Here is a 26,215-nt window from a genome sequence, read left to right on the forward strand (position 1 = left end):
AGCATACTACTGCCTGTCTCCAAGGACTCTTGAAAAACTGACATAGTTTCTCAAGGGACCTTCTTGATTAAAGAATGTTAATTAATTGAATGAGCATCTGTACTGCATTTCAACTAATAATTAAAATTAGTTAGGAATTGTAATCTCTTTAAACTGATAAAGATACCTAATATTGCTGCAGCTCAGACTGAGAGACTCTTCGTTACAAAATTTAGGTAAGAAGACAAACAATTATAGAATTAATCAGAATGGCTCATCAGAGATTCAGCGGACCTAGGGCATTTGAGATGCAGTTGCTTTGCTTTCTGGCTACACTGACAACATTAGCATTTTATTTTTGGTTTCATGTGTTGAATTTATTAACCGTGACAGCACTGACATTTGTGCCAATGTAAAAGTGAGGGTGAATGGCCTATGAAGGCACCATTACATTTAGGTATATTATCTGCAGCAGAAATTATTGTTGAAGTTCAAACGTAAAGTGCTATTCATATTTGCTCTTAGATATGAGAATGGCTCGAGACTTAATGTTCTTCTGACCCTGATATAAAAGCATGCTCATTTTATTTGCATTCAAAATGTATAATAAAAAGTGACTAACTTATATAGCTATTTTGCAATGTTGGAAGAGCTGGGATACTAGCCCAGACAAAAGAAAAAATATAGCTAGGAGGGCCAGCAGGGGAAATGTCAACGACTCTATCAAACATGACTAAGAGATGGGAAAGAATGAGACATAGCAAAATAATGTCAGAATGTGTTTCAGTTTTGAAAATGAAAGAAAACCAAGAATTCTAAAAAGGTCAGGCCTTATTGATAGCCCTACATTACTACAATTCAGTGGGATAGAGCAAGCTAGCTGTTTGTACAGTTGTCGTCATTATGCTCCATAGACTGTGCCAGGAATAACAGCAGTCAGGAGGCAGTGGAAGTCAAAAAATGCTCAGGAAAGGTCCCACACTGAGAACCCCAAAGATCTTACACACAATGGAGCCGCTCAGAGATGTAGCTTAAATCTGATTCAACTATCCCTACTGACCTATAGTCACATTACGAAGTCTAACAGTTTAAAGGTAGTCAGTGCAACAAGTATAAAGCTGTTTTGTCCACCTTTGTGGCACTAAGGGCAGTAGCATCAACTTGAGAGGAACAGAGATTTAAACAAATGCTTTAAGAAATACAAGTATCAACTATAGAGCTACACAGCCATTGTCTTGCCTATTAACAGATGAATCCTGTATATTATATCTTTATTTTTAATGCATGTGCATATAAATAGTGGACAGTTTAGATATAAATTGAGGATTTTTCTTTCCATTAGTCTTAGGAATGGGGGTAGGGGGTGAAAGTTGTTGCTGTCTGATGACTGTTCAGTAGGTTATATGAAATGAGTTGTGGAATCTCAGTTAACTGCAGAGTGGAAAGGTAACTCACAAAGTGGGCAGACAGGGAGTTGGGTCACAAATATCCAAATACTAACATGTGTCCCAGGTGGCAGTCTTAGAAAAGCAGTCCAGGAGCAAGTGGACATGATGCTTGAATACTAAGAGATCCCCAGAATATCAGGAACCTTTAGATGGGAAAGTAATGGAATTGCTGGTCATGTATGCAGATTTTAGTTCCTACACCACAAGCGCATCTACATGAGATGTTTACTGCAGAGTAGACTAATTACCTCTGCAGTAAATGTCTCACACCTACATGTGCAGGGCTATTAAGTCACAGGAAATGAATTAACTCCACAGAAGGGTAGTACTTGCAAATACAAATACACTATTATCCTGCTATAGAGTTTTTTACTCCACAGCACCACATATGTAGATGCTGACACAGTTGGCTGGGGCATGAGGGTGCTCTAGGGCATGCGGGGGCTACCTGCTGGCTAGCCCCACACTGGAGCAACCTTGTGCTCCAGTCCCTCTGCAGCATGATGAGCCGAGCTGGAGCAGTCCTGGGATGGCAAGCTAGCCCCCAGGCCCCTGCCAGCTGGGGCTGCTCCAACCCAGTTCAAAGTGCTGTGGTCCCAGGTACATGTGTAAACATGGCACCTGAGAGCAATAAACTCCGGTGCAATATGCACCAGAGTTTATTGCATTCCATTAATATGCACATGTAAACACACCCCCTCCATCCCCCAAAGGTACATGATGTAAGGAGAAAGAAGGATGAAGATGAGAGCCATTTCACTTTTTGGTTCTCTCATCACCCACAGGTGATTTGAACCTGCATTTCCCTGCTTCCCAAAAAACTACTCTAACCACTAGGCAGTACAAAGAGCATTGTCCACTCTTCTGCTCACTGGGTAGCCAAGTGGGAAGGTATGTGGGGCCAGAAAATGAGCAGACCAGAGGGAATGTGGCTCAGTGACACAAGCACTGCCCTGGAAGGGAAAGTATCCTGGGTTCTGGTCCCTGTTCCTGTTCTTTTCTGGAAAGTGGGAGATGTAAATTCAAACTCCCACTGGGTAGAGGGAGCAGAGCTAGGACTTCGGTCTCCCATTCCCTGGGCAAGTTCCCTAATTACCAAGCTATTGTGCTAAAAGGGGGGGTGGGGGCACAGGAGAAGGGGACACAGTACTGGATGCAGTACTCCAGCTGCGGTCTCACAAGTGCTAAGAAGAGCACGATCCCACTCTTTCTCCGGGAGGCAACAGTGCATGCAGGCTGCTGGGTCGCTGCGGAGACCTTCCTTCACAGAAAATGAGGGTGGGAAGAATGCTCAGGAGATCACATCTTGTCCAACCCCCTGCTCCAAGCAGGAACATCCCCAACTCCATCATCTCAGCCAACATTTTGTCTACCCAGGTCTTAAACACCTCTGAGGGTGGAGAGTTTACCTGCTCTTTGGTCCAGGGCTTTTCTGCCTCCTTTCCCCCTCCCTGACATCCTGGGGAGTGGGGCCAACCCAGCAGGAGCACAGATGGCCTTCAGTAATCATTTTTTTAGTACAACTAACATTTCAGACTTTCAAGGAAATGATACACCTACCCAGATGGAACAAGATCATACCAGAGCAAGAGTGGCCAGAACAGACTGATCTGAGCATGCTGAGAAGGACAGTATGCTCTCTTCACAAGTGCTATTCACCCATCTAAATTTGGGCCATGCTGCACAGCTGACTGATGCTGCAAGAGAGCTCCCATTTACAGGGAACACAGTTAAGAGTGGCATGATTTTAACAAAAGCGTTACATGTAGCAGTCCCTGCCAGCTGTCAGAGGCTGACTACATTTGGAAGGAGTGCCAAATTTTTGGTTTATCTGAACTACAGATCACTTTCAAAAACTCTCCTGGAGATGTGAAGAATAAGCTGAGAATCCTCTAACCTTGCTTCCCACTTCAGCAGCAGCAGCAGCAGCAGGCAGATTCTGCTTTATTTAACTTATCCCCTCCCCCCCCCCAATCCTGTTCACTTCAAATGTTCATAGGTGCTCTATTGCTAGTGCTGAACAAGACAATAAAAATAACCAGGGGGAAGTTAATTGTCTACTTCTCTTTCCCACACCCATGGGGATAGTTTGCAGCACATAAGGGAATACATTTCTCATTGATTTGCTTTCATAACATGATTGCTGAGAGGTGCTATTTTCTTTGGTCAGCAAAGATTTTTCCGTACTGTCTGGTTCCACTCTAGGCTGGCAATAATTTTGTTTTAGAGGTCGCTCACCCAGCTTCCATCTCAAATTTGGCCCCATAGAAACAAAAACAAACCAGACAACAGACAGATAAACCAACCCTGCAGTCTGTCCTTAGGCCCTGAGAGAGCAATCAATGTTCTGTACTTCTCCCTCAACACGACCTCCCCTTTCCTCCCTTTGCTCTCTGGTTCTGGAGCTTTAAGCCTCTTTGTGACATCCTAATTCACTCACCAGTTGCAGCTGCTGCCAGCCTTTCAGCCAGGCTACCTGAAGCTGGGTCTCAGGTACTCCTCCTTTACACAGAGGATAAACTGTGAAGAGGAATTAAGGAAGAAGCTGCTGCTGCCACCACCTTATGGAAAGGATATTTTCATTTGACCCATGACATGATTAGAAAGGGGGGCTGCTCCTTAAAAATCAACCATTCATTTGCAAATGGGACCAGAATTTCTCAGAAAAAGGTAAAATAGGCTGAGGGTGCACCTACCTTTGTTCATGTTGGAAATGTGATATTTGGAGCTCACCATCTGCACTGAGACAGCTAATGGAATAAAGTATTCCTCAGTGGGCACATTGACACATAATATTAATGCACCTAATTAAACTCCAATGCAGTTCACACTGGTGTCAGCTGCTCCCAGGCGCAGTGTCTTCACACGTGCCCAGGAGCGCAGCAATTCAAACCAGGGAAGTCCTGGGTGCATATGATGATGCTGTGACCAGGAGCAGCTTGCCCAGAGCAGGAAGCCCAGAGTGGGTCAGCCCCAAGCTCCAGGTGATGGCACTGGCGGGGCAGAGAGGTTGTCTAGGGTATGAGGGTGCTACGGTGTAGGGCTAGCTGACAGGCAGCCCCTGCACTATAGCACCCTCATGCCCCAGCCATCCCTGGTCACAGTCAACACGTGCATTTGAACATACATAAGTGCTCCACCATAGAATAGTACTTGTGTCAGGCAGTACTATCCTACAGCAGAGTTAATTAGTTTATTACACTCTTATAGGGTTGTACATGTAGACTGTGATGATTTACTGCAGAGCTAATTAGTCAACATTAAAGGGCATGTGTAGATGCACCCAATGTAAGTAAAGGTGATACAATCAGGCTTGGGAAGATTAACTGAGTTTCTTGGAGTTAGATTAAAATCAAGACTAAATTTGTTTTAATTTTTATAAAGCAATCACACAGCTGTGATTTAGTTGCAGGGACTTGAGTTATACGTGGAATTAATTGTGTTTAGACTTCTTAGTGATCTGATCCCATACGGCGAAATTTGCTGAGACAGAAATTATGCTGGCGAGTAAATAATTGGGAAAGGCTTACCCTAATGTCCTTTTCCAAAAGTAGCTTGTGCTGAAGACTGCGTCTTCTCCTGGCCTTCGCGATGCCATTATGATAAAAATAGTACCCGTCATCTAAAAAGGGAAGCTGGGGAAAGGAAAGAGCAAATTTTTAAAAAGACATTTAGGTGTTATTGAATAGTACAGTTTTCAAACAAGTTACTCTACATGATTTAGGAGCCTAAAGGCCCTTAACTGCTTTTTGACACTGGAATTCAACAGTCTTTCCTGCCCAAATGCAGGAGGGGGCTGGACCCAATGATTTGTAAGGTCCCTTCCAGCCCCTAATAGCTATGAAACGATGCAAGTATGAATTTAGGAAATTAGTCACTTACGCTAAGTGCTGCCATCTAGGGAGGTTAGAGACAGGTTAGATCAGGTTTAAAATAGCCACCTGATCTAACTTAGTTCACCAAGATATGGCCCTTATACTCAGACCTGGTCTCAGTAATCAGAAATCAATCTACGCCCATAACTGTAAGGAAGTTCGGTGCACATAAACTGACCTAAATATGGTGGAACCCAGTCTAAGACAGACCTGGATCAATGTACACTCAGACATAATCAATCAAGGTTAGACCAGCGCATCAAACTTTAGTACAGTTACCTGCAAAGCCCCAGGGCTGGGAAAGCCCAGCCACTGGCCCTACCCCAAGGCTGTGCTTTTCCTACTCAACCCCTTGGCACTGAGATATTTTTAGCCCTCCACCCCTGCCTCCTCCCCATGTAGGCCATCTACCCTCCCCACAACCACTCCATTCTGCAAGCTTCTCCAGGTTCCAGTTTTCTCAGTGTTCACCTCTGCCAGGAGCCAAAAAAATAAGTATTGATGGGGAGAATGGTGGGAGGGATGGGGAGGTAACGTTGGCCAGGAGGAAGGGTCAGGGGGCTAAAAATGGCTCCTGGTTCTCCCCAAGCCCCCCAACCCCCCACAGACCCTGCAAGTCTCCTTGTTTCCACCAAACCCTCCTGGACCCCAGCAACCCCTGTGGACACCATCAGATGCCCCAATCCCTCCTGTGGACACCACCAGCCCCTCAATCGCTCTTATGGATCCTGCCTGTCCCCCTCCTCTCCGATTCCCCTCACAGACCCCTGACCCCTCTCAAGCCTGCTTGCCACCCCCCTATTTCCCTCAGTGAGCCCCCCATCCCAACTTACCTTGGGTCAGGTTGCCCTTTTTAACGCTCTCTAGCCTCTTGACCCCATCCCTGAATGTCTGCACTTAGCCTTAGAGGGTTGAAAATGTTACTCTAGCACAAAGGTTAGTTGCCATGAGCATAAAATATATCACTTCACTTGCATGTGATATTAAGTCCCCCTGCATTCACAGCAAACAGTACCAGCTCTTCTGAAGAATTTACCAAATTACATCAGGATTATTTCCTACATGCTGAAACATCCAAAATAAAAAGATAGAATGAGCTGCAAATAAATTAAAATTGCCACATACTGTACATCAGCAATAGGAGGGATATAATGAACCTAAGATGATGTTACGAGAATGAAGGCAGAAAAAAGAACAATTTTCATTGCCTGAGATGCAATGTCTGGAAGGTCTACTGAATACCATGGAATTTATTTTATAAGGAAAAATAAGGAAAACAGATAGTTTCATATACTTGCTGTGTATTATTAACATGGTATAACGTTTCTAACTTTCAGTCTAAAAACTTCATTTGTGTCTCGATTTCTGAAAACTTCTGGTAATTTTATCTTCACAGCCAAATTCCAGTCAATAATTTACATCAAATCAAGCAAATATTTTTCACTTGAAAGTCTCTTGTAAAAGCTGAACATTGGTACCTCTCAAAATATGTTGTATTTCAATGCTTCGAACATTTTTTAGTTGCAGGGACTTAATCTGGCAGTATTTTTAACCAAATGGTAAGGGGACAAGTGACAAAACAGAGTGAATTCTTTTTTTTTTTTAATACTTCATATAAAAGGAAATTAAAGATTTCTTTCCAAGTAAAGTCTCCTTTACTTAATGAAAATTTAAGCATGGACATTTGTAACATTGATCAGTCTGACTGGTAATTGAGAGCAATGGACCTGCTTATAGAGAAAAACTATTGCTTAGCACAAGGGAGCTGAATTTTACTCTTCATGAATATAATATTCTATGTGAACTGAGAATTCACATTATTATACCTAGATATCTATTCATTTCCTTTTAAGAAATTAGTTCTTATTCATACTAGTGATCTTGCCTATTATATTTTCAAGCATATTCTGGTATAAGTGTAGAACTGTCCAAGAACTAAAATTTGTTTAATAAAAGTGTGTTTTTGTTCCAAATAGGAATAAAAGAACTTTAAAGCTTCCTGCAAATTACATTTTTGAAAAAAATATCATTTTAAGTTAATTGATTTTTTTCATGTCAAGAATAGCAAACCATTTCATTTTGACATTTCAAAAATTGTATGTTTTACTTTGTAATATAACTTCAAATACATTTTAAAACAAACCTTCCCCAAAAGATCAAAATGTTTTGTGTAAATTTAGTGAAATGATTCCTTTATACCAAATTTTGTCAAAATCAATATCACCATAGATTTTTTCCTTTTTTGATAAACTGAAGTATTCCAAAGAAAAAATACTTTATCAGAATACGTTCTACCAATTCCATAATATGTTAAATATATTATATATAAGGATATAAGTATAAATGAGATTGGGAAAAGATAGAGATCTAGTATGTGGATGTCTACTCTACTTACAGGCAACATCAAAACAGCAGCTCTCAAGACCCACATACTGTTTGTCGTCTAACAAACTACTTTCATAGTAAAGTAGAAAGCAGCCTAAATGCATCACTTTGCAAAGCAGACAGTCAATTCTCATAGTAAGATCAAGCAGCCAGAGAACAGGCATGCATCTGAAACCTTGAGACAACACCTTGAACTAACCACATAGGCTTGGGACAGACATTCAAAAAGCCTGAGCCTGAATTGATTCAACTTTGCAGGTTAGTCTAACCTGGCTAGACTAAATCACTTTGTAACTGCACAGACATCCCCTCTGGACTGAAAAAATTCAGGCACATGCCAGCAATGGCTAAGGTTAGAAGCCAGGGGGTGCTAGAGCAGCCCTCCATTCACTTCCACAGGGCTGAGCTGAGGGGATGTGGCCAAGCTCTGGCAGGACACTCTGATAATTTCCCCGCCCCTCCTCCTGAGCAGCCCAGCAGGTAACATTTATCACTCCTAACTCAGTGTTTATCAACCCATTAAGAAAACAAAGCCTCTCTCCATTAACTAATGGAGCTCTTCTTAAACAGCTCTTCCAAGGAAGGACATTAGCTCCAAAAAGCCTGTCTGCCTTTGTCGTCTCCCACAGCACACACTGTAACCAGCATATGGCCTGCTAGCTCATGCAGAGGTGTCTGCATAAGGCAGAGGTGTAGGAGGAATTATCCCTGCTTAGCAGGGAGAAGTCAGGCAGACACTCTGTGCCTGCAAGTCTCTACCGAAGCTCTGGCCAAGGAGCACAGGGGAGGGGCCAGCCCTTCTGTACAGTAGAGAACCCCACCCAGCCTAGATAGTATGCCGGGATGCTGGGGGAATCTGATTTATCTTAAATCAACAAGGGGTCTGGGGCAGACATTGCATAAATGGGTTTGACCCAAATCAGTTAAGTCTGATACTACCATTCAACCTGGTTTATCTCAAACCAGTTTCAGCCATTTTCAAACTGGTTTATGTGCACTGAACATCTATGCCATAATTATGGTGCATTAATGAATGTGTAGACAAGAGTGTATTTGTGTATATCTCAAAGATGTATAGAGGAAAACTAAAAGGTCTGTAACAGGTTGAAACAGGTCTAGCTAATATTGCAGTTCCTTTAGTGTGAGTTTGCAGCTAGCTTGTGCCTGGTCCAGTTACTCCTGCACTATATGTGCAAGGGTGAAGACAGAAAAGATTCAAGGAATGTTTTCTCCTAGTACATATTCCATAAGTGCACTTGATTACACTCCCTCTATGCTATCCTACATATGCCCCTATTGGGGCACAGCATCCCACAAGGTACAGGGAAGAAGTGGATTTTTTCTCTCCTTTGCATAAACCATCTGAACAGGACTGACACAGAAGAAGAGGAGGTGATACCCCATAAAGGATGTAACAGCAGTTCCCTTTCCCCAGCAGACTGCAAGCCCAGAGAGGAAATCTTCCTCCTCCATGTGGATTTCACTCAATTATCCCTCTGAAATAAAGTGGTTCCACACTATTGCTAGTACAGTGCTGTGGCTGAGAGATGAAACTCTATGTATGGACAATTTATTCCAAAAGAGAGCACCAGTAGACAGAACTATTTCCTCAAGTGACAAGATCACTATGAAGGAGGGAAATGGTGTTACAGTACTAAAAGTAATAAATAAATCCAAGAGTAACAAACTAAGTATGTCAGGCCTCCCTGGTGGATAAGGGCTGGCTACTGCTGCTAGATAACAGAGTTACTTCTTTAGCTTAAAGGATAATGGCCTGTGGCAAAGGTTTTGTGGCAAAGGTTCTGCTGACACCCCAGAGAGGGGAAATTGTTATGTGTTGACCATGCACACATCTCTTCAATGAAGGATTATTAGAAGGATTATCCCATCCATTGTAGACTTGTGATCCAGCTCCCACCTCTCCCTTACTTTCCCCCAGGGAAGTCAGGTTACTTCTGTTCCTTTTGTTTTACTATGAAGCATCTAAATAAATGCAATCAGGGACTGACTTTTATAGTCTCTCATACAGCCTCTTATAGTCTCTTGCTAAGAGACCCATATAACCTTTTAGCAATTGTTGACATATCTAGAAAGAAAGAATAGGTATTTTTATGGGTGGATATAGAATTTTGAAAAGGGGGGTACAGATGGTGAGATGTACCATCATGTATAACCCCCCCCCCACATATTTTTCTCTAGTTAAAAATAAACTAGAAGCTTTACTAATATGCTAAGGACCTAAGGCTGCACTATTCAGTTTAATATTGACGCAAAAAATATATAACTTCATTTGAATGAGTTAAAAACAATCTGTAATGCGGTGAAATAGGAGCTTCATTACCAGGAACAGTCAATGGGCAACAGAATTGCAGAACAAAGGATACCTTGGCTGGCGGAATGTCAAGACCATTGAAAAGATGAGAGGGACATTAGCACCTATGGAAGAATTTAGAAGGGATCAGGTAGATTATAATGAAGCATGAAGTCAAGCAACTTTTTCAGCTCTGCCTGACTAGAAATGCTGCTGCCTTTGCCAGGCAGTTGGTTTTAAACTTTGGATGGACCAAAGTACCAAAGTAGGGTACAAGTGCACCCGTACACTGCCTGGATCCACCTCTGGGTATTTGTAGCTCATTTTCCTGTGTGCACTCTTTCTTTAGCATCAGTTGGACTGATTTTAAGCAAAAGCAGGTAAGTTCAAGAACAGAAGCAAGCTACTTAAAGTTGACTCATTACAGTTCATACAAAGATACCGCATATTCCTCAGGAAATTCATGGAATTATCAGTTTTGATGATGATATTTGTGAATCTCACAAGGTTTGGGAATGTAGTTTGGAAATATTCATTGTTATTGATCATTTCATATTCCCTTAATGAAAAGCTTCAGCTATTCAATCACTGTTTAGGGGGAAAATGCCAGATGACCAGTCTAAGAATTGTAGGGAAGTAATAGTGAAACAGAAACAATTTGCAAGAATATAAACAAACTGGGAGAAGAACATGCACCACCAAAGGGTCTAAAATATCCAATTTTTTTACAAGCTACTGCTTAATCCACTGTACAGCCATGAGAAGTAAACCCATGGGCTGCTTTGCCTCTAGGAAGCTATCCAATAGCTCAGTAGTGATTCAGCAACTCTTTCCCATAATGGTGTAATCTTGTGATTTGGGATTTACTCTTGTCTGTAGCTCTGCTAATTTAAATATGCAGACATGTACCTATGTAATATTTATTCTATAGCCCAAAGGCGGTAGTGGTAGAGAGGCCTGGACTCTACCTGAACTCAGTTCCTGGTTTAGTCACAAACTTCACACGTGAACTTGGACAAATCTCTTACTCTACCCCACAGCTCAGGAGCACAGGGATTATAATTATCCTTCCTCACAGATGAATTACTGATTAAGATAATTAATTATTATGAGGTAGTGAAAATTATGGTAATGAGGATCATAAAAGTACTGAGACAAGAACAGAAATGGGTCTATTCTTTCGTTGATATGCAAATATAGAGTAGCACCGCTGAGTGCTTCCTATATATATTAAAATGGGTGGGTAACTCTTTAATGGCTTTAGGATATTTTATGTTAGTTATTTTCAAAACTTCCTTAAAATACATATTTTTATGTAGCTGGTATTTAATACAATGATGAAGCAAAAAAAAAATTTGTAAAGTCAGTCTAAGGAAGACTACTATATTTGTCTTTCACTGATCCCTAAAAAAGACTATATCTCCCTTTAACTTATCCGTACTCTTTGTAAGACAACACTTCTTCAAAATCTTTCTCTTCCTTTCTTTATTACTGCTACTGATGCTGCTATGTGCAAAATCTTGTTTCATATTTTTTTTTACTGGAAAGCAGTAGACCAGAAAATAAAATTTTAAAAAATCTCCATAAGAAAGGAGGAAAGGAAGACAATTGAAATGGCAGAGGATTTGCAAATGGTAGGAATGCCTAGAACATATTATTATCTATAGAAACAAATTGCATTTTAGGGCAGTGAGAATTTTTAAACCAAGAACGGTTTCTGCATGTGTGTGACTCTGAGATATCTTTGTTGCTTCTCAGGCTTCTGTTCCAACTATGAAGGCAAAGAACAATTATTTAATTAAATTCTGCATAGGAGGCAAGTACATAAGTTACACCTGTCTCTCGTTTTCACTGCCTGCCCCTTCTGTATCCAGACTCTCAGAGAAAATGATCTTTGATTCAAACTACTTTTTTAATTTGCTGGCAAACTTTGTACCTGCCCTGCAATTCCATCTTCACCAGATGGGTAAAATAAAGAGAGAAATTTACTGCAAAAGCACAGTTGAAAAGAGCCTACAGTAAATGACTGACCTGCCACAGAAGCATCCCATGAAAAGGATTCTAAATAGGCAGCTACAGTTTCCTCTCTGTTCCTACACTGCTCCTGGAAGGTAATTTGCAATACCAGTTGCAAATGATTACCCCCATCTGTATCCTTGATGTTGCCTCAGCTGTTCCACTGTGAGAAGCAGAGAGGAGTAATGGAGCCAGCCACAACCCATTCCTTAATCACTCAATGCCAACCTGCTCCGAGGAACAAGGAAATGGGTGTATGGCATGCACTTACTCACTTGTGTCTAGATTCAAGATGTGAGGGAGGAAGAGGGGATGCTACTCTTCCATGTTCGCTTGCCATACCTGGGATGTCCAAGTTATGATCTAGCCTTTAATTCTTATTTTCTCTTTATTTGAATGAAACAACCTTTGATATCACAGTTTTTCAAAAAGGCCTAAAGACATCATGATCTCATAGATCTCAATGCAACTGCTAAAGAAGGGTTATTCAAATGTAGACACGTTATAGCAGATTTTGTGAGGTATGCCAGGATGAGATGGTATATGAGACATTCTCTTGGTAGTTTTTGTATTCCGGCACTTGGCCTTGACCTTGAACATTAATGGAAAGAACTACAGAAGAAAATTCATTGTAATCAGAATGGAAAAATGTGTATACAAAGTATATTATGGAAAAACAGTAAATGCATCTAAGCAGCTGAAAGGAGCTCAGAGTAGGATCAGTATTATTTGTGGCTCAACAAAAGATACAACATTCAAAATCTGTCACCAGTTTTAAGAAGTGACAAAAATAATGCTATTAAAAAACAAAATGGGGGTTGGGCTTCAAGCTTATCTTTATTGAATTGTAATGGTTCACCCCCATGTTTTATCCATGACACAAAAATTTCTATATAAATTATAGAGTACACAAAAAGCCAAGAACATATTAAATCAACCTTTCCCATATCTGCTGTTTTGATTCATGTCTACTCTCTGCATAATTTAACATTTCCGTTCTCCTACTATATCATATAACACCATGTCCCCATTTCATGTTGCTGCTTCTCTCCCACCATTTTTAGCCATTCTATTTTTTATTCCTTGATAGTACGTCAGCCTTAAATGGGGTTGCCTGAGCTTAGTGCAATTGTGCCTCTCGTAGGCTACCAATGGAGACCTAGCAAAGCAACTACTTGTCTTCAGAACAGAACAATTATAAAATAAAAATGAAGAAATGGAGAAATGTGAGCTAGAAAGAATTACTATTAGGTGGTTACATTATCAGCTGAATACTTACAAGCAAAGGGTAACTATAAATGATCTATGTCATGACAGGAGATTTCAAGTGGGGTTCCACAGAGGTCCCTTCTGATATTTTTATTAATGACTTGGATGGATGCAGAAATAGAGAGCTTCCTGATCAAGTTTGCAGATGAGGAAAGACTGAAAGAGGTTGGGGTATTTAGTCTGGGGAAGAGAAGACTGAGGGTTCAAGGATCTGAAAGGCAAGTATAGAAAGAATGAAGATGGGCTTTTCTCAATGGCTGTAGGGGACAAAACTAGGAGCAATGAACTTAAGCTGCAGCACAGGAAATTTAGAAACTTTCTAACTATGAAGCTGGTCAAGCATTGGAACAGGTTACCTGGAGAGTGGTGGAATCTCCATCTCTGCAAATTTTCAAGAGCAAGTTAGACAGACGCTTGGCTGGGCCAGTTTAGTCAGAGATGATTCTGCCTTCAGTGTGGTGGCTGAACTAGATGATCTTGTTAGGTCCTTTCCAGCCCTACTCTCCTATGACACAAAAGTGGAGGACTTGCAAACACTTGTGGTGTAGTGTTAGAATTCAAAAGGATATAAGGTGCTATGCCTGAGGAGGTAAACCCAAATCAAGAAACACAGCATCACTCTGCAATGTTTTGGTGTAAAATTCAGATCTCCTCAACAGCATAAAACTTCATAAGACAAGAAGTATTTGTCAACATAGATAACCTGTGAAATATATACATTATCACCTTTAATTACTAGCAGCCATTCTGAGCTTACTGTTCGAGATAGCCATTTTGCTAAAAAGTAAGATTATATGTTGAGCTGAGCAATTACCACACAAGAATACCATATTTTCTCTAATACCACATGCCCCATGTTGCAGGGAGGAACAGAAGGGAGGTCCCCAAAAAGCCAGGGGGGAACCCGGGGACCAGGAAACCCCAAAAAGAAATGAAAAAAAAGAAAAAGAAAAATATTTACCTACAGCGGGACCCACAGTGGAGCCAGAGACAGAGGAGGGACCCATGCGGCTCGTTAGTCGCACCTTTATACAGCTGTGGCCGGCAGCTGACGTCAGCCGCAATTGCTGGCCATCGGAAATAAAGAGGGCTGCCGGCATGGAGGAGAGGGGGAGACCAACGCCGGTGAGTGCACTGGCAGGAGAAGGTTTCCCCGAGCTCCTGCAGAGCAGAGAGGAGCCGGAAGCTACTTCTCCCAGTGGGAGAGGAAGCTGCGGAGCCTACAGCAAGACAGACGCTGCTGGCCGCGGGGAAGGGAACCACAAGTCGGAGGCGGCTCCTCAAGGCCGGGCACCTGGACCGAAGATCAGGGGGGATCAGGAAGATCCCAGCGCCAACAGCCACCAGAGAGAAGTGGGAGAGCCCAACACACCCCAGACACCTGACCAGGTGGGACCGTTGAGGGCCCTGGGAGAACTGACGACACACACCGGGAGGGAGCCGGAAGCAAAGAGCAGAGGGAAGGGCTGCGAAGCATGGCCTCTGGGGCATTGAGCCCTTTCCATAGGTAGGGCTAGGAAAACACCCGCAAGAGGAGCACAGAGGGTGCAGCGGAACAAAAGGCTGGGTGACGAGGGAGAAGGAGAGCGGGGAAGCTTGCAGGCTACTATGACCACATACACGGCCAAACAGAGTCCGTTCGTGTATAAACATTGGCCTTAGTAATAAGGACTAGGGAGCCAGGGAAAAGGGGCGGCTGGGCCCCTTTAGAGTATTTCTGCAATTTTTGTTGGTATTTTTCATTTCCCACGGTTGGAGGGGTTGGAGTATAAGGCTCAGTGAGCCAGATAGGTGTTTAAGCCTCTAGGTGGCTGGCAGCCTCAGGGAAAGGAAGGCGGCCTCAGGGCACAGATAGGCTATTGTAGGTTGGTAACACGTAGGCTGAGTGGCCTGTCCTAACTAACATAGTCAGTGGCTCAACAGTCGGGGATCTGGCCAAGAGAACAGTCGTGACCCTCCAAGGCTGGGTGTAAAGGCGAGGTAGAGGGGAGGTGGAGCCTCGCAGAAGAACGCCAGATAGACATCCCACCATCAAGGGACTCCCCAGTGGTCGGACTCTCCACTAGATCAAGATTCAAAGTCATGGCAGGCGAGATTGGAAAAGACTACACCGGAGGATAAGATCTACTCGACGGAACATCAGGGACGGACGGATGAATGCCACCAAACATCTGGACCAGAGTGGCACGTGACTGGATGTTCCAGGCCAGACAGGCACACCCCAAAATAAGACACATTTTATTTTTCAAAGGAAGAATGTAGAGAAAAGATTTTTCCAGAGTCATGGCCGAATGTGACACAGAGTACTGGGCTCTTGTACATTTGATAGGTTTGTAATCCTTAAGGTTGCATGGTGCTATGGCACCATGATTTAGTATTTCCTTTTGGAAGTACTAAAGCATGGTGCAGTATGGGTGATTATTGCACTATGCATGTGGAGCACAGTTAAATTTCACCACTACATTGCCTTAGTGGCGTGCTATACCTGAGGAGAACACTACTATGGTGACAAAACTGGCGAACATGTATAGACATACATGATTGCTATGTCACCATAGTGTGCCATATGGAGACATAGTGCGTTGCTACATTGTCGTAGGGCGACATGTAGATGCACCCTTAGTTAACCAGATAAAAATCTGCTTTGCCTGTTAAGATACACACACATAAAAGCTGCTACAGTATTCAATTAAATGAACAGACAACTATATTTCTGAGAAATATCTGAAGGTCATGGTGGATCATAAACTTAGCGTGAGTCAACCTTGTGATCCAGTTGCAAAAAAAACCCCAAATACAATTTTTAGCTGCATTAACAAAAGTAGTAGCAGAAGAATGCCACTCTATTTGTCCCTGGTTAAGCCTCACCTGGGATATGGTGATCAGCTCCATGTTCCACATTTTCTGAAGGCTGTAAAGAAACTGGGGAGGATTCAGAGGCAAGCAACGAAGATGATAAAGGGATTGGAATGTGAGATACATGAGGAAAGGTTGAATGATCTAGATATGTTTAGTTTGAGGGGAAAAAAAATAAGGGGGAATTTGATAACAGTTTTCAAATATTTGAAAGGCTGTCACAAAATGGATGAAAGGTACCTAATCTCCCTTGCCACAGAAGGTAGGATATGAAACAATGACTTTAAATTTCACCAAGGCTGATTTTATATTAAATCTCAGAAAGAGTTTCTTACTCTCCAAACTGTAAGAAAAAGCTGCATAGGGAAGTTGTGGAAATCCCTTCACTTTTAATTTTTTTGGTTCTCTTGTTCTGTTTTATAAGTTATTCTGTTCTCTTACTGTAAGCTGACCTGAGCCTTTGTTGGGAAAGGTAGTGTATAAACTAACTAAATAAATAATAAATTGGAGGTTTTCAAGAACAGACTGGCAGGCATTTGAAATTGCATTTGAGCAAAGGGTTGGACCAGAAAACCTTTAAGATCCCTTCTAACTCAGTGATCCTACAGTTCACCCCAGCATTTTACTAGTGTTATGCTGATACTTCTCCACTGAATCTATTGAAATGCATCAGTGACAAAAGAGGCTCACAAGATGCCCCAACTGAGCAGATCACTTAAAGCTGAATGGGAGCTTCATTTAAACTACCTGCAGGATTAACTTTAAGGATATATTTAAATGCTTTGCTAAATTGGGACCCCAATAAACAAATGTGCTATTCAACCATCCAGGTGTGAAAGGAAATCTTTCTGTGCTTTGATGATTAAGAGAGAAAAGCATAGATAACATGTAGCAGCCCAAATGTTCTCAGATGTTCCCTAAATCTCCAATCCATAATTTTAAGGGGCCCTAAATCTTTCACCCCTTACTTGGTCAATATTTACATCCGAGAAATCAAAAAAACTATGCCTTCTAATAGTAGTGTATTCAAAACCTGCAAGTGCCCCCACTGGCCTGACTTGCTCTGTTGCTGTTACAGTCTGAGAACCAAGCGTTGCCTTGCAGCAGAAATTAGCAACCTTTTCATCCCAGTTTCACTGAGTTGCACTGAGGATGCTTATAAATATTCAAAGTGCATTTTAAAATTCTCTCTCACCTCAATTAGCATAAGAAATCACTTTATGTTTTAAATCCACAGATGGAAGCCAAGTCTGAAGTCAAAGGCACTCAATCACTATAGTGATGAGGGACATGTAAGTGTGAAGATGGCTAGAAAGGAAAGGCAGCTTAAGATACAGAAATCACACAGAACAAAGCTAACCTAAGAAAGAACTAGGAAAAAAATGTTCTTGGAAAAAATGGGAAATGCTAATTAGGGTTGAGGCTGTACCATAGGGTTGCATGGAACCTACCTGAAATCTCCTTTGGTATCTGCCCAACACACCAAGTTTGGACCTTATTTTTATACTTTATTCAAAGCAGAGCACTCCTGAATGCCCAAAGTTTCCCAGCACCACACTTTGCCACTGGTATACTATTGGCTGAGAGGGAAAAGAGTCTTAAATTCTATGATGGTTCAGATTCAAATCTTCCTGAACCCTGGTAGCGGTCAGATCCAGGTCTAAGCTTTTTCACTCAATTTCTGCAATCTGTTCTTTGGCAACCCCTGTTCATGTATTAATGAGGCTGAACCTTGCTTATCTAACATGTTAAAGTGCTAGGCTGAGGCTTCAACAGCTTTAAGATTTCAGCCACATATGAGGTGCCTATACACGTGCAGTGAGGCTGCTCTGACGCACTGTAATTACAGTGTGTTGGGGCAGACTCGACTGATCTAGTGGTTTATCGAGTCTGCTGGAGCCTGGTAATTACTGTGCTCCAGCAGACTCCAGCATCTCACGTATCAGTGTCCCCACACTGAAATGTGGTGGCAGGGACACTTAAACTAAAACTTGTTGAATGAGCTTTAATTAAAGTGCTCCCAGTGCCATTTTTCAGCATGGGGATACACTAGACACTCCAGGCACTTTAATTACAGTAGCTCTCAGAGCATTCTAATTAAAGTGCTTCCCCTCGCCCCACACCCAGAGCAAGTATATAAAATGAAGCCTCAAACCTATTACTGAGATTCCACGACAGAAGGTAGTTCTTGTACAATGCTTTCAATTGCACTAATACATTTTCTAATATTGATCTCTCAGAATAATTCATAGGTCTCTGCATTGGTTGCTCATCTGCATATTCAGCCTTATTTCATATGCATTAGCTAACCATGTTCTATTAAATGGAATGGTTTCAAACAGAAATGTAAGAGGATGACAACCCACTTATTTAGACCTAAGAGAGTCTGTTCTTTTCTTCTTACATTTAGACCTAAGAGAGCTGTTCTTCTATTCTTTTTACATAATAACTCAATAGAAATTTTGTAATATATCCCATAATGAGAACCTTGGATGTGATTATTTATGGTAATGATTATCCCTGTAAAACACTGGTGGCCTGGCTTAATGAACTTTGTGTCCATCAAAAGCCAACTGCAGTTGATAGAAATATTGCCACTGACCTCAATAGGTGTTGAATGATTCTATCCTGACAATGAAATTGAATCTCCAAAGAAAAGGCTAACGGATACATTTGGATATGAAACCCTGGATGGGCCAGAATCTTTACCTGTGGATTTTTAAATAGTCACATCTGTGCCACCATCCATCTCTGTATCTACCATGCTAGATAAAATCAAATGCCTGGACTGGTTGTTGGACATAAGTTTAATAAATGTAGGGCCAGGGAAGGAAATAAAGCCATGAAATATTTATCTACATAGTATACAGCATCTATATACTAGATACTTTTGATAGATAGTTAAGACCTAATTCTACTGTGCTCTGTAATTTGTGTAACCATTTGTGTAGCCATTGTGTAACCACTGTGTAACCAGTGCAAAGTTCCTGTAAAACACTGCCAGAATTAATTTGCTTCTGAATTAAAATTGTTAGAATTTAAATTTCACTATCATGAATCACATGGGTCTGATTTTTTTTTAAATTTCTAAGGTGAAGTGCATTTTTGCAGCAGGTAGCTTGGTATTTTAAGAGTCTGACTCTACCCTGCCAAAGGCTAGTATCAACAATCAGACCAAATATGCTGCTTTAGGGATCATTTTTATTAGTTTATGGTTGGGTGATAGAGTGCTTGTAAGCCTTCGATCCCAACTTTATTTGACTCCAAACACCCCTCAGAAAATGCCAGCTCTTAGCTTTCACTTGTTTCTTGACTACAGAAAAATAATAGAGCTATTCTTCTGTTGAAAAGAACTTGGGAAGACCACAAGAGGTCAGAATGTTTTTGACACTGAGGGTGTTGGCAGATGTGCAGCTCCCACACTGTAACTCATTGCACTTCACAGAAAGTACCATGAGTTACAACAATTCCTCCCCACTCCCACCTCTAACCCAATAGACGTTCTCTCTTGGCTCCAGGGTGGTGGTGGATTGAGCTCCACTTTGGAGCTGGCTGCATGTCTGCAGTCTCTCTCCCCTAGCTCCCCCCTGCCCCCAGCTCTGGTGCTGTCTTCAGGATTGGGGGGGGGGGGAGGGAGAGGAGGGAGCTTGGTCTGGGGTTTGTCACAGAATCAGGCACTTTTAAAATGCTCTGCAGCCGTGCACTTATGCCAGGGCATGGCTGTAGAGCACTTTCAGGGGGCCAATTATGTGACAAAGCATCACTTCCGTCAGCACCCTATGGACTCCTATTTGAAATCTCTTGGTTTATCTTGTAAATCATATGTAAGGGTTCACACACCTAGGATTGTGCAGCACCCCATGACACCTTTAAAAGAATCTCAAGTTCCTTCTTAATTGTTCCTACACAGTGATTCAGGAAGTTTCCCCTATCTTTGTGTTGCATGAAGCACCATTATCATGCAACTGAGAACCTGACCTATGGTTACTTCTCTGCACATTAGTGCCAACAATGCTATAAGAATGTTGTATCCATGCTGAGAAACAAAAGAATCACGTAACATAGAAAAATGTATACTCATTGTGAATTTCTGACAGCAGTTTCTTCCTTTCTTTACTGCTAGATATGGCCGCTAAGAAAATGAAATGCAGCCTCACAGAATCATTCAGCTAAATGGTTCTGTGACAGCCCCACACAGATAAACATGTTATATTATTTAAAGAAAGAAAGAAAATAGGAATTCACAAGAAACTGAAATCCAAGCAGTTTTCTTAAACAGAGAGTGCAAGGATGCAAAATTGAGACTGACAGTTTTGGTGCATGTTACTCAGCCTTCAAACTTTAAAAGACAGTTAATGAAAATCAGTCTCTAGCTAACAAGGTCATGATTCTTATACCATTTACCCTGATGAAGCTTTCAGGGGAGTAGTGTAAATGACACCAGAATCTGACATCTGCATACTTCTCTCAGAGTACCACTACTCTTTTGCAGTTTTTATGTTTTTAAGGTTACCCAAAACTAACTAGATTTCTTCTCCTCTGCCTGCACAATCCCTGTAATCAGTCCCATTTGTTCCTTCTTCCTATTTCTAGAATTTTGTTCAAGACTTTCACCTGGTGAATGCCAGCGCTGAGCCCCTATAGAGAAACATCTTTCAGTATGAGCTCATCATTCAGAGACCAGTAATGATTTCAATAAGTTGAGTGCTATTCTGGACATAAGAACCAATACTCCAGGAACAGTTCAATATGATTATTGCTTTCAGCAAAGTCTGTCAATTCCTCTCAAATACGGAGCTCATGATACACATCTTTCAAACCTGAGAGAAAAAAATCATGTTCTCCAGGGGCAGATTTACGGGGGGATATATTGGTGCCCTTACATCCCCCTTTAATTTCTGGTCTATCCAAAGTTTAAACCCAACTGCCTGGAAGTGGCAGCATAATTTCAAGTCAGGCAGTGCAGAGGGAGTCACTTGACCTCATGGCTCATAGTAATCTGCCTGATCCCTTCTCAACTCTTCATTCCCTTCTCTACCCCTCTCTTCTTTTGAATGGCCTTTATATCCACCAATCAAGCTATCCATTGTTCTGCCATTCTGCTGTCTATCTGCTGCTCCTGGTAATGAAGCTCCTCTTCAACAGTCCTACAGATTGGTTTAACTCATTTCAATGAAGTTATGTTTTTTTGCTTTAATCTTCAACTGAATAATACAGCTCTAGTCTCCCAGTATATTAGCTGAGCTTCTAGTTTACTTTTAATTGGAGAAATATGTATTGTTTTTATATGTGATGATACACTGCACCATCAGCCTCCCTTTTCAAAATTCTAAATATGCCCATGAGGTTCTGTCTCTGTTAGACACTCTCTAACTTTAATGCAGAAGTAAATGAAGCATGTTGTTGTTCACATCTTCCCTGCATTAGGAGAGTAACTATATTTTCTGAGTGTCAAAAAGAGACAACCTCCAGAACCCTCTCCTTCTGCTCTCCAGCCCACTCAGCTGCCTCTGAGTGACAGTCTCAACTGAGCATACCATACAGCAGGAATGGGGGGTGGAACTGGCCTTACAGGCAAAAACAGGTGGAACTGAGTTCTGTCAATTTTATACAATGTTTAGTGGCTGCCAGTAAGCATAATATATCTCAAATAGCACTAAGCATAGAATAGATTTATTTTTTCAGTTTGGCAGATGAATGGACAAAAAAAAAGCACTGAGAGCCAAAAATTGATTTTCTCATCACATAAAAAACAATTAAAAATTTAATTTCAGATTGAACCGTTTGTATTAACCAATATTGAGCATTTGGGCTTTGTATACTCATAATGAATGCCAGGAAAACCAAAGTTCTGGATTTGTTAGACTGCTGGTGGTGACTACAGGCAGTCCTCAGACCTACGACACAATTAGTTCCAGAAAACCGCATCTTAAGTCAAAACATTGGAACTTGGAACCAATTTTCTCATAAGAAACAATGTTATAAATGAGAGATTGGTTCCTGAACCAAGGCCTGATACCTTATTTTCACCAAAAATACCTCAGAATTTTATACTTGATCAATTATAGATGAGTAATATATCTACATTAATATATTTATATTGTAAATAGCAATCATATTGATTTGGAAGGACTTCTTTGAGATGACTTTGCTGGACTTTTTGAAGGGCTGTTGGTTGGACTTTTTGAAGGGTCCTTGGCTGGAGTCTTCTCAGGAGTCTTGGCTGAAACTTGTTCTGAAGTCTTGTCTGCTTTCTTAAAGAAAGTGTCCAAGGAAGCGTGGACAGGTGTTCTCCAGGGAGATGAGTGACGCAGCGAAGTTGTTCGCTGGTATGGCATTGCATCGGATCAAACATTGTAAGTCGAAACTGGCATTGTAAAGTTGAAACAGGGTGTCAATTTATAAATGTTGTAAGTATGAAATGTTGTAATTCAAAACATTGTAAGTAGAGGACTGCCTGTGTTGGATTGCTAACAAGGGAAATCTCCCTCAAAACCATGCCCTGAAGTCAGGTAAAAGACAGGAAGCACGGCAACTTAGGGTGCATGCAGACATTATACTTAGATCACATTTAAATCAAGTTAACTAGGGTTAGGTCAATCTAAGTACATACATTCAGGGAGTTTAGATGTCCAAAACACTGGACTAAAGAATCTCTCACTCTTGCTCTCGCTTTCTCTCTGGCTCAAGAAGTCTACTCAAGGAGAACAGGTTCAACAGAGGAAACAGCCAGCAGCCCATTCTAGAATACACAGCATACTAATAGGCACCCCTGTGGGAGAAGGAATCAAACCCCTGTAGGCAAAGGAAAAAATAACATGGATTTCCAACATGACTGGTGAGTGCTGTAACAACTAAACAACTGGGAAAAAGAGGAACCATCTCCTTCTTCCTTAATAGTTTTGTCATTCTGACTCTTTGTTTCATTGGTGTTTATTACAAGTGCCTGAAACACAGAAGGCAGGGCAGGTTAGCACCTAACTTGTTCAGAGAGGCATCAGCTTTTGTAGGTGACAGCCTATGTAATCAGATGCTAGGGAAAGAACTGCAGAAACCAGAGGGTGCCTATACATGTGCTCCAATGCATTCTAATTCAAATGCATCAGAGCAGATTTAATTAATCAAGGCCTCACCATCATGTGGATTCAACATCCCACATTTCAAAATGCCAGCAGGGGCATTTTAACTAAAACTCATCAAACAAGCTTTAGTCAAAGTACCCCCACAGCCATTTTGAAACATGGGACACTGAATATACATGACGCTGTGACAATTTAATTAGAGCAGCTGTCAGAGAGCCACTCTAATTAAAACACCCACCCCCATCCCAGAGCACATGTACAGACACCCAGAGGTTCTAAATGGCTCTTCTAATAGCTCCCTAACAACTACAGAAATAGATAAACATACTACATTATTTGAATTAATAAAGTAAATAGAAATTCATTAGAAGCTGAAATCCATACAGTTCTCTTAAACAGAGATCAAGGGTGCGAAATCAAGACACACATAATTTAGATTGTAAATATTTCAAACCCCTGCTTTCTGCAAACCCACTGACAAAGTAGGTTGTCACCACAAAAGCTGATGCCTCTCTGAACTAGTTAGTCTCTAAGGGCATGTGCACACATTTGCAGCACCCAGTCTATGATCACATGGCTTGCTTTAAGCCATGTGCTCCTAGATCAGGTCCCCACTTATGCACATATTCACTGGTTCTGGTAGCTGCATTGAGAATGTGATCTAAGAAAGCTGGGCTAGGGCAAGGGGTAGATAAGATCAAGAAGGGCTAGCGGGTCCATGGGGGGGAGGGGGCTTAGTGGGTCCAAAGGGGTTTTTCATGGGATCTGTGGGGGAGGTTGGTGGGTCTGCGGGAAGGGGGTTGGTTGGTCCATGGGCAGGGTTGTCTGTCTGGGAGTGGGAGGGTCAGAAGGCTAAATAGCTTGATCAATTATTAACATTATCTGAGAAAGACTGCAGTCTTTCCTGAACAGGGCAATGGATTGGGAGCTATAGCTCTGATCCTTATCTGCAGTTTGGGCGAGGCCAAGGTACTTACTATCTAATTTTTCAGATCAATTGAAAATACTGCAGAAAGACCTGGATAGGTTGCAGGGGTGGGCTAACAAAAACAGGATGCGTTTCAATACGGACAAGTGCAGGGTGCTGCACTTGGGCAGTAGTAACCAGCAGCACACTTATAAGATGGGAAACTCCCTTCTTGAGAGCACAGAGGCAGAAAGGGATCTTGGAGTCATCATTGACTCCAAGATGAACATGAGCCAACAATGCGAGGTCACGGTCGGCAGGGCTAACCGAACCCTATCGTGCATCCACAGGTGCATCTCAAGTAGGGCCAAGGAGGTGATCCTCCCCCTCTACGCAACACTGGTCAGGCCACAACTGGAGTACGGTGTCCAGTTCTGGGCACCCCACTTCAAGAGGGATGTGGACAACATTGAGAGGGTCCAGAGGAGGGCCACCCACATGATCCGGGGACAGCAGGGCAGACCCTACAATGAGAGGCTACGGGACCTGAACCTGTTCAGCCTTCACAAGAGAAGGCTGAGGGGGAACCTGGTGACCATCTATAAACTCACTAGGGGGAACCAGAAGGGTTTGGGGGAGACCTTGTTTCCCCTAGCGCCCCCCGGGATAACAAGGAATAACGGCCACAAGTTGTTGGAGAGTAGGTTGAGATTAGACATCCATAAGAACTACTTCACAGTTAGGGTGGCTAGGATCTGGAACCAACTTCCAAGGGAAGTGGTGCTGGCTCCTATGACCCCTGCTGATTTCCTGACCCTGGGGCAGAGGGCTAGACTCAATGATTTTCTGAGGTCCTTCCAGCCCTAATGTCTATGAAATCTATTAAATAAATCTATAAAACTCTGCTCCATTTTAACAGGTAATGCAGGTGCTTAGACCACATCACCTTTGTGTTTCACTTGTTTACTCACCTTGTATTTAATTGGGATTCATTAATTAATGTTTGTACAGTGTTTTGAAAATATGAACTGCTCAATGTAATTATTATATGTTCATATAGGGGTGCCTATCTGACACTCAATAACTATTGAAATAATATATGGTAGCAATTTCCTCTTCATATCAGTATATCTGCCTAAAGGAAAAATCATGTTACTAAGGCTGAAAAATATCCCTATACATTTACCATCTCAGAATTTAAGGAAAAGAGTATATTTTTTAACTAAACAGGACAAGTATTTCTGAAAACAACTGATGCTACTAATAGAGGCAGTGCAATGAGATTTTTGGCCTTTCCTCCCTTCTTTTTGTTGCTACAAGAAACAAAATCGAGTGTTTTCTCAGCAAAGAGAATAGGTATGCTGCAATGTGGGACATTTTAGCTCAAAACTTCAAGTAGAAGTCACTTGAGTATCTTGAAACATAGTTTAATAGTTTCGTAGTTGGTAGGGTAGGAAGGAACCTGAGCAGATCATCAAGGCCGACCCCCTGCCATGGCAGGAAAGAGGATTGGGTTCAAACAACCCCAGCGAGGTTTTCATCCAGCCTCCTTTTAAAGACCCCCAGGGTAGGAGCCAGCACCACTTCTCTTGGAAGCTGGTTCCAGATCCTAGCCGCCCTGACTGTGAAGTAGTGCCTCCTGATGTCTAATCTAAATCTACCCTCGGCCAGCTTGTGACCATTATTTCTAGTCACTCCAGGTAGTGCTTGGGGGAACAGGGACTCCCCCAATGCTTGCTGGTCCCCTCTGACTAGTTTGTAAATAAGGCAGAGCCCCCATCGCTAGCACCAACAAGCAGAAAGTTAGCTCCCTGGTGAAGACTCTTACTAAGCTCTGATGAGGTAGAAAAGTCTGAGCTGACAAGACATGGTTATTGAATCTTCAGTTCACCAAAGCACTCAAGAATGATTTAATTCCATCTCTGTTCAGCAAATCATGTGCTTAAAGTACCCTCAGCCTCAATGTCTCATTAACATGCACTTAAATGCTTTATTGATTTGGAACACAGAAGTTCAATCACAAGTTTAAGGTCTAAATCAGGGAGCTCTATAAATAAAAAGAGTTGAGATAGAATAAAATTGTTGGT

General features: G+C 41.8%; 1 protein-coding gene across 1 annotated transcript in view; it reads right to left on the reverse strand.

Moving 5' to 3' along the window:
- The window catches only part of PCSK2 (proprotein convertase subtilisin/kexin type 2), a 190,286-nt gene that overhangs the window by 148,201 nt on the left and 15,870 nt on the right, over positions 1 to 26,215 (reverse strand). Inside the window, exon 2 of the mRNA XM_006260699.3 lies at positions 4,958 to 5,062. Within this exon, the coding sequence (XP_006260761.2) occupies positions 4,958 to 5,062 (105 nt within the window). The remainder of the gene's footprint in view (positions 1 to 4,957; positions 5,063 to 26,215) is intronic.

Source organism: Alligator mississippiensis, chromosome 1, assembly GCF_030867095.1.
Source record: "Alligator mississippiensis isolate rAllMis1 chromosome 1, rAllMis1, whole genome shotgun sequence".
Lineage (NCBI taxonomy): Eukaryota > Metazoa > Chordata > Crocodylia > Alligatoridae > Alligator > Alligator mississippiensis.